Source organism: Gavialis gangeticus, unplaced genomic scaffold, assembly GCF_001723915.1.
Source record: "Gavialis gangeticus isolate Ggan-Ray unplaced genomic scaffold, GavGan_comp1, whole genome shotgun sequence".
Classification (NCBI taxonomy): Eukaryota; Metazoa; Chordata; order Crocodylia; family Gavialidae; genus Gavialis; species Gavialis gangeticus.
Genome location: NW_017728992.1, coordinates 56,910,787 through 56,928,772, shown reverse-complemented (window position 1 = coordinate 56,928,772; position 17,986 = coordinate 56,910,787). Strand labels below are relative to the sequence as shown.

General features: G+C 42.7%; 1 protein-coding gene across 1 annotated transcript in view; it reads left to right on the top strand.

The window, feature by feature from the left end:
• CAP2 (CAP, adenylate cyclase-associated protein, 2 (yeast)) overlaps window positions 1-17,986 on the top strand; it is a 119,941-nt gene that overhangs the window by 34,332 nt on the left and 67,623 nt on the right. The window contains exon 3 of the mRNA XM_019522898.1: window positions 842-942. Within this exon, the coding sequence (XP_019378443.1) occupies window positions 842-942 (101 nt within the window). The remainder of the gene's footprint in view (window positions 1-841; window positions 943-17,986) is intronic.

The window sequence follows — 17,986 nt, the reverse complement described above, 5'->3', positions numbered from 1 at the left end:
CCCATGTTCATTTTGGAATCAATAATGACTCCAAGATCTTTTTCTGCCTCTGCACTGATGAGAAGGGAGTTCCCCAGCCTGTAGGTATGCTGCTGATTCTTCTTCCCCAGGAGCAGCACCTTGCACTTGTCAGTTTTGAATCCCATCCTGTTCTCATCTGTCCACTTCTGTAACCTGTCCAGATCTAGTTGCAGCCTGTCCCTCTCCTCCAGTGTGCCCACTTCTCCCCACATTTTAGTATCATCTGCGAAATTGAACAAGGTGCTTTTCACCCCCTCGTCCAAGTTGCTGATGAAGATGTTGAACGGTGCAGACCTGAGGACTGAGCCCTGGGGGACCCCAGTGCTCACATCTTTTTACATGGACTTCTTGTTGTCATTGATCGAGGTCGCTAGTCCCAGTTCCATCTCCGCCTAAGCCTTCCTAACAGCCCCCCTAAAGATAAAGATTATTTTTATAAAGATGTCGTTTATTTTATGTACATTAATAGCACTTCATTAATGAAAAAGATCGAAATCATGTTTATTATGCAAGTAGTGGAGAGTGTTTATTTTTGGAACCAGTTATCTTAGTACAGAAGAGGCTAGCCACATACAATATACAGTTAACATCTTCACACTGCTTGCTTGATTCTGCTTGCCGCTTTATTGTATCTGTTGTTCTGGAAATTCCCATTATTTGTTCGTTTTCACTGATTTTACAAATTATTAGGGACAGAAATATATTAAATTTAAACATGTCCCCCTTATATCTGCAATATCTTTCCCTTAGACTGCAAAGGACAGTGCTGTAAGTTACAACCTTTTATGAACCAGCTGTAATGAAATGCTGTCTCTCATAGGTGTAGCACCATATGTTGAAGCCTTTGATAGACTGTTGAATGGGAGTGTGGCCGAATTTCTCAGGAATAGCAGAACTCTAGAAGGTGATGTGAAGACACATGTGAGTATATCTACCTATTTTCACTCATCCAGTATAACTGTAGCTGTCTCAAAATACCTTTGGGTCTTCTCTACCTGCTTTAATTGTACAGGAGGGGAATCTTTGCAGTTGTTTTACCTTTCCAGTAGCATGGCAGCAATGCTTGAAGGCCTCAGTCAAATGTAGCTACAGAGCACTAGTAGTACTGGCTTCATGAACACATAGGATGATGAAGTCTGTCCTTCAGAAGACTTAAGGCCCTTCTGCTTCTGAAACTCATGGAGATTCTAAACAGTGAACAATGTAAATAGTCCATTCTGGCGTTGAGTTGAGCACACGTGTACACTTTGGCCTAATTAAAGACAACTTTTGATAAGTAGGAGATCATCAGAAAGGTAACAGGAAACAATAAAATCATGGAGTTACACAGAGCATTAATTTGCACAATTTGGTTTAAAGTAATTTATAGTTTTTTTTTTATTATTTTTGAAAATTTGTATCCTTGCATATTTTTATTTTTATAACTCATGACCTATCTTATTTGAAATTTATTCAATTCAGGCTAGTTGTCATCTGTTTCTCTCTCTCTTGTATTCATGTTTTTTCTTCCTCCTCCTTTTCTCTTTCTTGCAATAAATCTTGCAATGAGAAATTTTTTATAAAGTTGAAGTCAGTTCAGAGTAAATGAAGCCACTCTACAGAGCGATACTTCTATACTGTCTTGCCTTCAGGATGCTTTTGTTTAATCTTACCTTTTTTAACATTATTTTTTTGAGGTAGAGGGGCAAAGGGTAAATCCATCTGAAAATATCTAATGACAGTGTATCAGTTCTGGCAGTGCCATAAAGCCATGTGCAGATAGGAGCCTCATCTCCCAGAATTAGTAAAGTGCTTTCCAGTAAATGGGATTTGGATTGAAGGAGTCTCAGGATTTTCACACATCTCAATAAGTCTATGTGATCTTGCCTTTTCCCCATATACATTAATTAATCACAGCTGCTGTTCCATATTCCTAAACCCTGCAGACAGAAATGCATGCACTTAGGCTGCAAAGACAGGGTACATGTTTTATCTGCTCGTGTGTCCAAGCATATCACATCTAAAATGCACTAAGACAGTCTGCTCAAGGGATAGGAGTTCTGAGGTTGTGCTTTCAGCTGTGTTTCCTATATAATTTTAGACATAATAGTCCAAAAGGTAAGATGTTCTCAGTCAGAGACATAGAAAATTAGAGGGAACCAGGAGGTCAGGGAAATTCAGAGTCTGAGTATTTTTAAGAAATACTGTAGGGCCTTTCTCTTTGGGAAAACCTTTCCACCATAATGACAACACTTACAACACAATGTTTAGCTCTATCCTTAAACCTCTGCCTGCCAAAGAAAAGTACGTGTATGGAGGGAATCGATAATCTGGAAAATAATCAAAAACAAAAACCTGTTCCCTTACAGGCTTGATCATGAAAGGGAGGACTGTTGGTGAGTGATTTTACATGGAAGGCACTCAGAAGCTGTGGTGATGCACAGCAACATAAAACTTAACTAAGTTAAATGGCTTTAGGACATGGGAACAGTTTACTACAGGGTGGGTCAAAAGAGATGGGGCTCTACTGCACATCAGCTGGTTTATGGTGACTGCCTGTGTGCCCACAGTGAGTGAAAACTAAATCACAGTACTGTAATCCTCCATGAAAGGAAGCCTCTTCAGCATTGCTTAAAAATGGTCAGATGTAGTATTGCATCAGACCAAACAAATGAACATACAAAAAAATCCAGCAGTTTTGTGAACTAAATCCCTTCTACAGAACTGCAAATCTAGTCATTGGGTTCAGATGAATGATTAAGTCTACCCTATTCTGGTTACCGTTTGACATAGACAATTTGGTCAGTTGAAAGAATACTTAAATGTAAATGGATTTAATTTCCCTGAGTGCTAGCATTGTATGGGTGCCACTGTAATAAATAATAAATAAAAAAAAAGTAATAATGGCTATTTCTTCAGAAGCAAAGGGTGATACATTAGCAAGTTCCCATTAAAGAAATTAGTGATTACATTTACTCCCTATTAAGTTATTCTGAAATTTTAGAATCTAAATTTACAACATGCCACACAGGCCATGGTTGCCTTATGCTTCTACTTAGTGCTGCAATAACATCTGTGCTTTACCTTAACAAGTAGAACAAGGGGTGTTTTTCTTCTGCGTGTCTTATAGACCATGTGTCCTAAGCATTATGCCTGCAGCTGCTGTCTCTTTCACATAATGAGCTGAAGGGAAGGTTGTATTTTGTTTCAAAAAACACCTGTTGCCTGGAAAACCTCACATACCTGATTGATCAGAATGGTAATATGAGAGAGTAGGGACTTTATAGTACACTAAATAAATAAGGGATTTAACTCAAGGCTTTTCATGTTGGTTGCTGTAAGAATTGTGCGGTTTGTGTTCCTGATGAAAAGAAGAGTGCAGCCACAGCTAATGCTTGCTGCAGTGTGTTGTTTCTTAGCTTGCTGCATGCTAAATAGTCTATTGAAAGGAAGCAAAATGAAAGAGAAATGATAGCTAGCTTCAGCGAGCTCTGCTAAACGCAACAACACAGTGGATTTTTTTAAAGCTTAGTCTGTTAAAGAAGAGTTCTGCATATACCTAGTCCAAATAATAAAGGAGTTTCTGATTCAGATTATAGCACATCCACTTCTGAATAACTGTAGTCCACTGAATTAAAGTTCTTAACTACATTGAAAGATGAGAGAGAGGGGCTAAGATTTTTGTGTTGCTAGTTTAAAACATACCCTTTTAAACACTGAAGGCTAGATCTTCTGCCCTGTTTTGTTGCTGTGGTAATGCAGATGGGCCACAAGCTGGTTGAACTGGCTATTTGAATATTACTCTAGCACAGGAGAGTCTGTAAGTAGTGCAGAGACTACAGAGCAGGTTGTATACATCCCGATACAGGGGTCCTAAGAGTATGTGTATGTCATGAGGCCAGTAGAGGAGTGTGAGCAGAGCACTTCTGCTGTGCCTGGTTGGCACAAGAGATGGTGGGCAAGCAATTTGTGCCCCTGTTCAGTATCTGTAAAATGGGGATGCCAGCATTCCCTCAGACAGTTTGTCTATGCAGATTTTAACTGTTTGGAGTATGGACAGTCTTTTACAATGTATATGCACCATGCTTAGCACAAAGCAAATTCAATTGTAGGGTCTTGAGCTTCTTAATTAAAATGAAGGAAGAAGAGTTTTCCAATTTCTTTCAAGTAGTAACTACTAAAAACACAATAGATAATAAAATGTGTGTCTTGAGTAGACCTTGGTTATTAAAATATATGAAACTCCCTATAGACGAATTATCTTATATTTTATAGGGTGTATGTAGAAGAGACAGTGGACTTTCATAGCCATGAATTTTCAACAGTACTTTCTGGGATGTGCCAAAAACACAGCTAGAATTTATATTGCCTAATTTAACAACAGACTGTCAAACTCGTTATATGGCTGATTCCTCATTTATAATGTAATGTGCTTACAGGGTGACAAAATGCAGAAATGTCCTCTTATGTTGATCCTGCTGTGCCTGGAGGCTTTGTGGTTTCAGGCTCTATGCTAAAAGTTTGAGTCAGGGCTCAAAGCACTGCAGTGGGTGATGTAAAAGGGTCCAATGAGAAACACGCATCGGGCTGTCTGCATTTCCAGGGTGAAGTATTTCTGCTGGTTGAAAGTAAGCACTGTACCAAGTAGTTTTCAGGATAGTGGAAAAAAAGAATAAAAGAGAAAAAAACACATACAACTTAATCTAGTGCTCCTCCCTTCATGTGTGTGCATATACCCATGAATATTTTGTACATTGTAAAAATGTTTTTTAAAATAAGAGAGCAGATGTCAAAACTATTTTTAATGCTACATTAAGGGGGTGGGGTGGAAATCTCATGGTTAAAAAAAACCCAAAAATTCTCATGGTTAAAGTTGCTTTAATAATCCTAACTCAGCTACATTGCACGTTTTATACTGGTGCCATGAAATGCAAATGCAGTAAAACACTATCTTCACGAATTTCCTTATTTATGATCAATGTAGACTGACTCCCTTCTGAAGTCACTGGGGATTTATTTATTGATTCCAGTGGGAATTTATTTGGGTTCTTTGTTTCTTACCATTGATGTTGGGATATTATGAAGTATTTTACCCCTTATTTTCTCCCTCTCTCTTTCTCTTTTCCAGTTTCCCGTGCTTTTTAAAAGAAAATAAAACACAAGTCTTGGCATCACTTAAAATCTGAGAAAATAGATGTCTGTGGGCACGTCTGCATGAGATGCTGACTGCACAGTGGCTGAATAATACTGCACAGCAGCACGTTGCAGCACGGACAGTGCTAATACGCTCTTGTGCAGTTTTATTAGGCTACTGCGCAGTAGCATCACTTAAAAAATGTTTGCTGGTGCTACTGCGCAGTAACTCCAGTTACTGCACATTTATTTAGTACTTGTATAAGCAAGTACTAAATGAATGCTCAGTAACCAGAGTTACTGTGGAGTAGCTTCAGCAAACATCGTTTACGTGACAAGTACTAAATAAATGTGCAGTAACCACTGCTCAGTAGTGTCTTGTGTAGACATGCCTTGTGTGTACTGGGCATTTAGCTGAGTATTGTTGACCCCAGAAATGTGCACCTCTATACTAAGGGGTGAAGAACTTGGTAGGATGCTTCAGTGGATATTTTCTAGTAAAAACTGAAAACCAGAAACAATTAAACCTCTCAACAACTCCATACAACCTGTTTCTAGGGCTTTTGTAGCTATGTAGTTGTAGAATAACCGGGAATCATACAGAGTTCTAGAACAGTGTTTCTCAACCTTTTAAGTAGCAAATACCCCCTAACTTCTGAAAATTTGAACAAGTACCCCGACACTCAATTTTCTAGGCGATTTTATATATACAGACTAATGTGTCCCATACGTTGGAAGAAGGGCTGTGTATATAAGGGCGTGATATGACAGATGTCTGATCTGGTGTGGGTAGGGTTGCCACCTTTTACACCAGGGATGCACAACTCAGGTATGTACCTGGGCTAGAGGTGATGTTGGCCAAAACTAGGAGGGATGAACCCCTAGCATGGCACACCAGATTATTACTGGGGAATTTAATTTTTTTAATTGCACCAAATTTTTTGCCTTAGTTTTGAGAGGATGAAGGGGCAAGAGAGAGAGAGGAAAAGAAGGCAAAAGAGACAGTGTTGGGGTACCTGCATACCCCCTGCCTGTGTCTTGCGTACCCCCAGGGGTACACGTACCACAGATTGAAAAACTATGTTCTTGAATATGAGTGTCCACGTATAGGACCAATTTAGGGTGCAGAAAAATCCTACTAGGCTCTGACTCTGTACATCCAATTCACACTTTGTAAACATGTGAACAGCCACACTGAAGCCTGCGGGAAGCAGCAAAATTAAAACTATGCATAAACATGAGCAGGATTTGTACTTTAGATTGTAAACCTTACCACGTAGAGATCATGTCTGTTTCTCTATTGGTAACATAAGAAAGGATGCTGACAAATGCTTTGCAAATCTCAGTGCAAAGCTGTGCACTTAGGACAGAATAACTGCATGCCCAAATACAGATTGGGGAATGACTGGCTAGGCTGCAGTACTGTAGAGAAGGATCTGGGAGTTACAGAAGACTGTAGGCTGAATATGAGCCAACAGTGTGCTCTTGTTGCAAAAGAGGCCAACGGTATACTGGTTTGTATTAACAGGAGTGTCATTTGCAAATCATGGAATGTGATTCTTTTACTCCATTCGGCACTGGTGAGTCCTCACTTGGAGTACTATGTCTATTTTTGGGCCTCACACTTCAAAAAGGATGTGGACAGGTTGGAGAGAGTCCAGTAAATAGCAACAAAAATTAATAGAAGCGTGAAAAATATGACTTATGAGGAAAGGCTGAAAAAGCTAGGGTTATTATGTAGCCTGGAGAACAGAGGGTGGAGGTGGGGATTTGTTAACAGCCTTTAAATACCTGGAGGATGATTTATGGAGAGGATAGAGATAGGAGCAATGGCGTCAAGCTGCAGCAAAAGAAATTTAGGTTGGAGATTAAAAGGAACTTTCTGCCCATGAGGGTGGTCAAAAACTTAAACAGACTACCTAGAGAAGCAGTGGAATCTCCGTCCCTGGAAATTTTCAAGAGCAGATTGGACAGACACTTTGATGAGATGCTTCAGTCAGGGATGATCCTGCCTTGAGCAAGGCACTTGACTAGATGACCTTGGAGGTCCCTTCCAGCCCTAGTTTCCTATGATCCCAAAAAGCATATTGATAAATTAGAGAAAGTTCAGCAAAGATCTATAAGAACAAGATCTGGAAAGGTGTCTTACAGTGAGAGACTAAAGAAGCTCAATTTTATTTTGTCCAAGAGAAAGCTAAGAGAACTTTGTCAGTTTTGAAGAAGACTTCTAAAGGGCTCTTTAATGTGTTGGACAAAGATAAAACAAGATTCAGTGACTGGAACCTGAATTTGACAAATTTAGTTTGGAAATAGATGACACATTTTTGGTGGTCAGGGTAATTAACTACTGCCACAATTTATTCAACGATGTGGTATATTTTTTGGCTCCTAGAAGCTTCTAATTGAGCATGAAATATGCTGTAACTCAACCAGAAATTGTGGGCTTGATGCAAAAACCACCTGATGAAACTGTATGGACCTTGATAAGTCTTAAGGATCATAATCACCCCTTTTAACCTTGAAAAATCTGAGTCCTGGTTAAGACCACCTCTGGGCATTAGCACAGTGCAAACAATAAGGAACCATAGGAGTAGCAATAACAATAATACTCCAGTCTGGATTAACTCTTTGCTAAATTCAAACTTTCTTATCAGTATTAAGAATAAAAGGCATTGAAAGAAGAGAAGACAATGGTAATGTTACTGAACTCAATAATAAGTGACTGTGAAATGAGCTCGAGTTTAGCACAAACTTTCATGCAGGCCACAAGTAAAGCATGGGATAGGAGAGTGAAGTTATTGCTGAGCTTTTTCTACAGCCTTCACTGGGGAGGTGAGATCTTCACCCTACTTTAGTCCCGTCACAAAGGGTAAAATGGCTGTGGCATAAAGTCCCCCAGTTGCCAAGGGAGGAGCCCAGTGCAGAAGGCAGTCATAAGACTGGTAAGTCTTCACTGTGGCTGCCATATTAATTGGGTATGTGTGGACACCTTGAGTTAGCTTTAAACTAACTAGCTCTGGTCATGCTAGCAGCATTGCCATGGCAGCACAAAGCTTGGGAAGAGCTAACGGAGTATATTTACCAGCTTCTTGGGTGGATTTTGCAGCCTGCACTAAGCTGCATGGCTTGTAGTACTCAGGTGCACTCAGGTATCCGCAACTTAAGACTGCCTTAAAGAATATACGCTACAGCATGGGAGGTTTAGGGAAGGTGGGGGAAGTATGTCATAATGGTGCCCTGGTGATCTGCAGCCCGTAAGGGAGTGCTGAGAATCTCCCATGACTCTTCAGCTATGAACCTCTTCTGCCCAAAAGTTTGGGTAGGTGTAAAAGTATGTGAAAGCCAAGTTAGCTGCTACTCCTTCTGGGCTGCACAGTCTGTGCTTCTTATGGAGCCTTGGTCAGAAAAATAAAGCTGCCCTGTTCCAGCCAAAAACCTGAGAGAAAATGCCAAAGGTAACCTCACCCGCTCTTCCTGGCAGAGGGAACCCCTCTGAATCTTGTCCTTCCCAGCTCCTTGCACCAACACTAGGTGGTAACTCTGTGTGGTATTAATGGCTTTCACAATGAAGGAGGGCATGTTACAATTTTTCATTTTAGAGCTATTGCCCAACTCTTCATGCTGTGCATAATACAACTTCTCATGCTTAGTTTTTCTTCTGGTAACAAGTGGTATGTGCGTGTGTGTGCATGACTGGAGTCATTTGTTGTTACGGGCTATGAGCAAGCCTTTTAATTAATTTTTAGTCTTGTTCTCTCCAAGAGCCACGTGTCTGCACAATCCTTTCCCCTCCCTTGCCTCTCCGTATTTTTAGTTGTTGGCTGCAACTGTTTGTGTGTAAAGAAATGCTTGGTTTGGAAACAGAGAGGTTTGTGCCTTGTAGTCAGCAGAAATGCTAACAATGAGCTCACAATCTGGCTGTTCCATCAGTTTCTAATAAAAAGGAGTTTAGTGAATAATGAGCATTACCAAACCATAAGAAAGAACAACGTGCTGTTTGAATGTTGTTTTAAATAAGCTGGGAGGGGTTCAGGGTGTCATGGGAAGAGTGGTGTTGTAAATGCGTATTGTGTGCTCTTTCCTGAATGCTGGAGACTGATCAAGGTAGAATAATCCTATTATTGCTGCTGTTAGCATATAGAATCTATCAACTAAGCTACATCATTTTATAATTAATTTGTTCTTGGTAAAGAGAGGCCAATACAATTTTTGCTTGTTTGTTTTACAAATTTTAATGTCACGTTTTACCCCCAAACCAGGGCTCTGAAGTAAGTAGCTGCAACTGAAAACTTTCTATAGTTTCCTATTTAAAGAATGACATTAGTTTAGAATTTGCCCTCAGTCCCATAACTGTGGCCCTCGAATCACTCCACTGGAAGTCAGCAGAGTGATTTTTTGGATGTATATTGGCAGGTAATTGGGCATGCTTGCATGTTCATTAATGCGCTTTAGGTAATGCACATTAAATCTAGTCCCTCCACTGTAGAGGTACAAGTAAAAGGTGCATTACCTATTTCAATGCTTATTAGCTAAAGAGCACTTTTTGGGACACTTCAGTGCTCATTAAAATAGGCTAATGTGCCTTCAAGCACACATGTAGATGTGCCCACTGACCGGTGAATTTGGACTTCTGCATTTTTTCTGAAAAGGAACAATGTAACAGGCTCTGAGGGTGGACATGCAAAAGAGATGCTCATTAGGTTCCTGTCTGTTCTGTTACTGGTGTAAACCAGTTTCTGATCACTTTGACTGGTTTATGTGTAATGTTTGTCCCTAGCCATTTCAGCTTGAATTTAGGGCCTGAGATTCTGCTGAAGTGGCATACTTGGAAGCCAAATACTCAAATTCTAACACACTTACTTCCATGAGTAGTAGGGGTGTGTGAAGCAGGCTGTATTCGATTTGGATTTGGATTCGGCCCAGTTCGGGGGACAGTGATTCGATTCGCTGATCACTGTCCCAATTCAATTCGGCTGAATCCAAATCTGAAGATTCGATTATGGTTCGGAGAATCAGTGATTTGGCCATAGACACAGCTTTATGTTTCCTCTACATACCTTGAGGTACCAGGTGCGGCTTGTGAATGCTGAGATGGTGGGGCGGATGGAGCGTCCCACAGGAGCTTGGCGGTGGACCCAGAACTGGACCAGAAGTACTTCCGGTCCACTTCTGGGTTTGCCACCGAGTGTGTGGGGGACCCCCCTGCACCCCTCTGGCTCGGAAATTGGCCATGGGGGGAACCTGGGTGCCCCCCCAGACCCAGGAGGCACCAATTGCTGAGTCGGGGTGGGTGGTTCCCCCCATGCACTCCACAGCGGACCCAGAAGTGGACTGGAAGTTCTTCTGGTCCACTCTGGGTCCACTGCCAAACACACTGGGGACCCCGCCATGCTCCAGTGGGATGCTCCATCCACCCCACCATCTCAGCATTCACAAGCTGCCTGGTACTTTGAGGTATGTAAAAAAAACATATAAAACTGTGTCTATGTCCGAATTGTTGAATCTCTCTAAATTGAATTGGAGGCTTCCTGATTTGATTCATATTCAAAGATTCAGGTGCTGAATCCAGCCACATCTCCTCCAAATCAAATCAGCGACCAAAGCTTCACACAGCCCTAATTAGTAGTGTAATTGATTCTAGCAGAGTTAGGGTGGATTCTAAGGGTCTGCTAATTTGAGGGTCCATGGTCCCTATTCATTTTGCAGGATATACACCTAGCCCTCTCCAGCTGAAGAACGCCACATAGATATTGTGCTAAGTACAGACAGTCAAAAAGCCTGATGCTGAATTGATTCAGTCTTTTCAGGTTAGTCTACCTATGTAGATTGAACTAATAAGCAAGTGAACAGACATTCACTGTTGATTCTGGAAATGCAGACACATCCCTGCAGTGGCCTAGGCCAGAAGCCAGGGGCACTAGAGCACACCTCCCTGCTCAGCTAGAGCAGACAGCTTGGGCCAAGGCTAGCATGTCCATGCTGCACATGGGGGTTGGGGGCTTGCAGGGGAGGTGCAAAGCATCCTGGGATGCTTGGTGATGGTGAGTGAACTTGAATCTGGAGGGGATTAAGGACAGAAGTTTAATAAACTAATTTAACCTAAATCAGTTAAGTCCTATACTACATCCATCCAGGTTTATCTTAAATTGGTTTCAGCCATTTTGAAAGAGGTTTATACACACTGAACTTCCATTGTGTTACAGATTTGAATTGGTTTCCAATCACTTGTACTGTGTCCCTAGCCCATGAGGGAAAGCTCCATGGGTTTATAGGCCTTTGTCTGGGTTTATAGGCCTTTGCCTGGGTAACAGGACAATCATGTCTCAAAATAAAATGTAGAATTCTGCATTCAGGTTTTCAAGAATGAGGTGAGCCTGATTTAAAGATGCCTTTTCCAGCCTCTTTTAAGTCTTGAAGCAGCTTGTATCTTGGGTGAAATGTTCTTAACTATTTAAATTTCATGTGTTCAATGCATGCATGTGGTTCTTAATGCAAGCATGCAATTCCTGCTAGAGATAGAATTTGAGTCCCAGTGTGGTTCAGTACTAGAAACATCAAAATGTTGGTGGAAAATAAGAAAGCATAAGCATGCAGTATCTTCTGCTGTTAAGCTGTTGAAGTGGCCGTGATTCCCTTTTCCACTGTCATGCCAGTCACAACTGCCTCCAGTAAGAAGAGACATACATGACCTTTCTGAAGACAACTTTCTTCACCACTCTGCAGATGTATTTGCAGGCTGTGATGCATTTGTCCCTCCATCTCTTTCTAACCCTAGGACTAAATCCAAACAAATCACATCTGTGCCATGTTTACTCCCCATAACCTTTGACCTGGGGTCCGAAGGTTATTCCTGTAAAGTAGTTTTGTTAAATATTTTTCCACTTAGAAAATCACATGCTTTCTAGGTGGTTACTGTTTTATAGGATTAGCTTTTCACCTCAGGAATTTTTGGGTTCAAACTGAAGGCAGATCATAAATGAAAGCAGCTATTGGCTGTTATCCAAATTACAAAGCTCGTATCACTTGCTGTGATAGACCATCTTGAGCTATGGGAGGCTTACAGTTAGAGTGCCAGAATAGTATGGCTTAGGAGTGGAGTGCTGTCTTGGACTGTGCAGAGAAACTCTGCTGGATACTCATGAACTGATTGACTGAGGCAGTGTTGCTGTTAAGCATAAATTGCTGCCCTGTGCAGACTGCATCCTAAATCTAAAGTAGCGTGCAGCCCTTTGGGCTGGAGAGTGACAGTGCCAATTACCCAGCTCCTAATTTAATTAGCTGCCTGTGGCACCATTTGGATGCAATGGCACTGCTTCCAGTGTTGGGTGCAGCAATGCGGATGTCTGAAGGTGCTGCTGTCAGGGGCAATATATTTTCCATGTCGACCTGGAAATTATGCTTGCTGCAACCATCTGGTGTTCTTTTTTATGACAATCTCTAATTATACCTTGCAGAGTGCAGAATTTTGGGCTCTAAAATTCTGAAGGTAAGGACATTATTTAATATAAGTTACTAGCCAAAGAATGGACACACTTTCTCTGTCTCTCTCTATCAGACTACACACACACACACACACACACACACACCTATATATATAGTCCTGTGTGTCACACACACACACACACACACACACACACGACTATATATATAGTCCTGTGTGTCACATCTGCTGGTGGTGTGACTTGCCATAGCTTCGCTGACTTCCATTCAGCTTAAGCAGGGGTATCAAATTCTTCCCGAGCTCCAGGGTGGATCCAGAACTTGGCACTCTTCTTGGGCCACATCTGTGGGGCCAGGGATGGCAGCAGTGGGGGGTCTGGTGGCTCCAGGGCGAGCAAAGACAGCCCTTGTTTCCCCACCGCCCCGGTGATGGCCATGTTGGCCAGGTCCCAGGAGCCTAATTGTGACAGGCCCAGCTCCTGGCCCCATCTCTTCCCAACTTCCAGTAGCCTGGCAGGTCAGGTGGAACACCAATATAGCCCGTGGGCTGTATAATTCACACCCAGGAGCTAAAACAATTTACTTAAGCTGAGGGTTTGAGCCCATGCACTCTAGGATCCCAATACTGCCCCCAGCTTCTGTTTCAGGCAGCATGTAGTAGGTGTGAAACTTAAGTGGCAGCCTTGAGTTCTTTGGCCTCTTAAAGCAAATTCAAGGAAGAAGGGTATTTTAAAAAGCCTTTCAATCTGTAAATGAGTCGTGTTTCACGTATTGTCTGGACTGGTCATTTTCATGTTAAATTCTGCTGGTTTTCTGAGCTGCTTCAGAATTTTCAGTTGTCAGAGTACTGCAGACTTTTTTAAGGATAACTGACAGCTTCATTATAGAAGTTGCGAGGAGTTGAAGTGGAGAGAGTTGCAGATTTTGATTACCATGCAGGTGTGCGGGGCGTGAGCCAGGTTGCGGCTGTTGCCCCGGTGGGTTCTATCCCCTGATGTTAAGTTAGCAAGAGGGAGAGGCGGACTTGTAGGGGTTCCAAGTTATTCTCTTTTATTTAGTCTCTTTCTTACATGCGTTCCACTGATGTAGATGTGGCTACACAGGCAGTTACACTTAGTTCAGTCCCAGCCCTAATGAGGGACAGATATAACGAAAACAAAAAGAATCAGGGATCCACTTGTGTATGCACCACCCGGTGTTGAATGTGGCTGCGCGTCCCATCCTGGCTCAGGAGATGGACGAATGAACGACAGACAATCGAGGGATCTGAAAATGATCAAAGCAAATCAATCCACCCCAGTTCAGGTGAGGGACAAAATCGAATCTCGGTTTTGGGTGAAGGGCGAAAACAATAAATTGGTGGATCGTCTGAGATTAAATTGAGCCGATCGGCAAATAGTTTCGATAATCGGAGAAGCCACGGGAAGCTGGCCAGGCCTACCCACCAAGCGATGGAAGCTCCGGCTTCTCTCAGCTAGCTGAGCGAGCGATGGATGCTGCACGCTGCTCTGCTGTCCTCTCTGCTCTGCTGGGTGGAAAATTCCGCCCCAGTCTTTATAGGCCAGATGACAAGCCTCATTTCAAGCCCCCCCCGGATTGGTTGCAGGGTTTTTCACAGGGGACGGGGCTTCCCCAGCACATGGCCAGGGGCCATGCAGACAGGGTCTCCCAGCACATGGCCAGGGGCCATGCAGACGGGGTCTCGCAGCACATGGCCAGGGGCCATGCAGGGCTTTCCCAGATCGCAGGTGCTTGGCGGCACCTCTTGCTAGGCAAAGCTGGCAGAGTCCAGCTTGGAGCATGACAGCAGGGACTTTGAAGCATTCTGGACTCGGGAAGATTAGAGGTGTAATACTGGGTTTTAGGCCCCAGCAAAAAGTTGAGGCTTTGGGCTCTAACTTTCTCATTCTCCATGGTGGGCAGAGGCAAGGGCTGTTAAAAATTTCTTTGAAGGATTTGCACTCTAATTCCTCACCCCAGAGATGCTTGGCAATAAGTAAGTGTTCCACTATTGCTTTAGGCTAGTATTCAGCCTTTCCTTCAATGCTGATGGACAAACAGAATAACCAAATGTTCTTGCTACTAGAAATAATAATGAAATAGTAATGCTGACATTCATTTGGATTCGAGTTAATATTCCATTGAGTTGATTTAAAATAGTTCACATCTCAAAGGTGCAACATTTGCAACAGTTGACGGATTTCCAAGGAAACTTCACTATGAGGGAAACAAGGAACAGGTATGTTTCTGTAACTTATGAGTAACTCCTGTTCCTACCTATAATGTGTATTTCAAATAAATAAGGAAGGTGACAGACAGGTAAGCAGGGCTTTACTATAGGCAGTTTTCATTTGTGGGCCACATCCACACAAAGGCATTATTGCTAAAAGTTCCTCATCACTAATGATGATGCTGATACCTACAACTCTCTCAGTACTCATGTGTCCACCATCACTACCAGCTGGTGGGAAATTTTAACCAAAATACCAAAATAGCCACCACTGGGGATACTACCCCACCCTTTCATAAACCAGTGATTTTCAACCAGGATACCATGACACCCTGAGGTGCCTGAAGATCCTTTCAGAGGTGCCACAGAGTGCCACATAATGCTAGTATCGTGAGGTGTGCAAATGTGTTTCACAAAACAAACCCATAGATTTCAAATAGGAATACATGGTATTAAAACATTCTGACCTGTTGTAGTCTTTCTGAGTTCTTTGCAACAGAAGAATTATTCTTATTATTTTTCTGTAATAAAAAAAAGAGTGAAAAGTAGGAGGTGGCATTTTCTGAGGGGTGCCTTAAGTCTATCAAGAGATGCCTTGAGTCTCTCCAATGGTGCTTTGAATCTGTTGAGGAGTACCTCAAGTGTAAAAAGTTTGAGAACCACTGCCATAAACAAGCATGACTAAATACAGCTGATTGGTGGTAGGCCAAGTATCTGATGGAAAATATACAGGCAAATATCTGGGGTGAAACTTGTCTCCATTCAAATCAGTAGGAAAACACCCAGTTCATTCCCCACCTAGTGACGTGAATCATGGAAGACGGCAGTTCTGTTTGCTCTTTCTTCTCCCTGGTCCATTGTGGTTAGAAATGGAGTGTTTAGAGAACTCCTAATTCTTTAGCATTTGGCTCATTTAAAACCCCCCCTCAAAACAATTATTTAGCAGTACAATATAAATATTGTCTCTACAGCTGCACTGAATAGTTTTCATGTCCATCATTAATTAAAGCTCCATTCTTTCTCCATGTCTTACTTGTGCTGTTGAAGCATCATCAATTCAAACTTTTCAAAAAGGAGACACTTCATACGCAAAGGGACTTTTGAAAGCAGAAAGCATCCAAGAGGCAAAACCACAGTCTCTTGCTGGGGATGGCTTGCTTCTTTAAAGGAAACAATGGGTTATGAGCTCATGGTAATGCCATGGTCATCAGTCTGTCAGTGTGGTCTTTTGCTATAATGTGAATAATCTGTCTTCAGTGGCATCTCATTAAGCCAGTATTAATTCAGTTAGGTGATGTCAGGCCCTGGTCATATATTTTGCAGGTTTCTAGGTATTTATGTTGCCCTGTTGCCATAGTGGCTAAACCCCTTGCCAGTTTAAATGTGTTCATCTTTACCAGGCCCTTCACAGGGAGGGTGCTTATATTCCTATTTTGCAGGTGGGAAATCAAGGTGCAGGGAGACTAAGGGCCAGATATAGAACAAGCAGATATGTCCCCTGAAGTGCAACTGAGGTGGAATTTAGGCAGCTAAATAACAAGAGAATGACTGAAAAATCTCTGTATAACTGCTCAGATGTCTGAGTGTCCGTAGACACCAGTGTTTTCAGGGTTTGTTTGGGTTTCACAAATCAGACATCTCCATACCGAAGTCCCCTGAGAAGCTGGATTCAGTCAGCATGACAGTGGAGCACAGCTGACAGTGGAGCAGAGCAGGCCCAGCCATTTTCATATAAAAACACAGCTGGAGGACAAGGTGGGTGGTGCCTGCCAAACTTTGACAGTACACTGGTGGTCCATGCACTTGCCCAGGAAGTGAGAGTCCAGCCTGCAAGGGTTCCAGCTGCGTCTGCCACCTTCCAGAAGAGTGCTCTGACCAGCCTGTTAGGGGGTGAGTGGGTTTATTCTTCCCTCCTCCTGTTTAAACTGGGTCACTGAACGGAAAGAAATGTGAGTTTCATCAGGCCAGAAAGAAAGCAAGCAAGGAGTGCGCCTCTAGCTCAGTAGGGAGGGCTTTGACTGAGGAGGGGAGAGCTCTGGGTGATGGCCTGTGCTCCCAACATTTTATATATTTTGTCCAGTGACTCTTCAATGCAGAATGCATAAGTTCAGACAGCAACCCAATGCAGGGCATATAAGAGAGAGGTATCTGGGTCATGCTGGAAAATTAGTGTCTCACTTCCTAACTTGAAAAAGACTTGGGTTATAATCAGCTTCTTTTAGCTGAGTTGGGGTTTTTTTGTGTGTTTATGGAATTTGCTTCCTTTCTGTGGCTAGTGGAATGCCATACTGACCAACAGTGTCCATATTAAATGAAGTGTTTGCATTAAATGTACGAACAGAATTTACACTGCTTCAGATATCAAAGCCCCGGAGTCCTGGGGCAAGAGATGGACTTAGAACAGAAGCAGACAGTTATTTTGGGTGGAGGGCTGCTTACTGAGTTTTGGAAAGCTGTCAAGGGCCGGATGGGTAGCTCCACCCCTTGACAGGTGCCCTGCCCCCTGGTAACCATTTTGTGACCGGAAGCCCTGCCCTCTAACCCCTGACCTTTGCCATCAGAAGTCCCTCCCCTTGCCCCCAGAAATACTCCTTTCAGCAAGGGGTTTTGCCATCTCAGAACCAGAAAAATAATAAATTATATTCTAAAAACTGAAATCTACAACATTCATTGATTTGATTTAAAAAAATATTTTTGTCCTAGTTTACATGTGTTTGTGTAGTGTACGCAGAAGTGATTGCACAATAGCTTAAAATGAAGTCTTACTCCTGTATATTGTGGGGGTGGTGAGAGGCATGGGAATAGGTTTGTGGGGGAGCAGTTAGTGTGTGGTATGTAGGGTGTGGAGGAGGGTGTGGGTGTGAGTGTGGGGTGAGGGAGCATGTGGGTGTGTGTGTGGATGTGTGGGGTTTGTGGGGAGCTGTGTGTGGGGGAGGATGTGAGAGGGGGTGTGGGTGTTGGTGTCTGTGTGTGTATGATGGGATGTGTGTATAGGACTCACCCTGTGAACCCACACACACGTGCGCGCACACACACACACACACTCTCTCTCTCTCTTTCCCTCCCTCACTGCGTGCACACATAAGCACATGCACACACGTGCACACACAGTCTCTCCCCCTTCCCCTCCCCCCCTACACACACGGAGTCTCCCCCTCCCTCATTGCATGGGCACACCCCCCC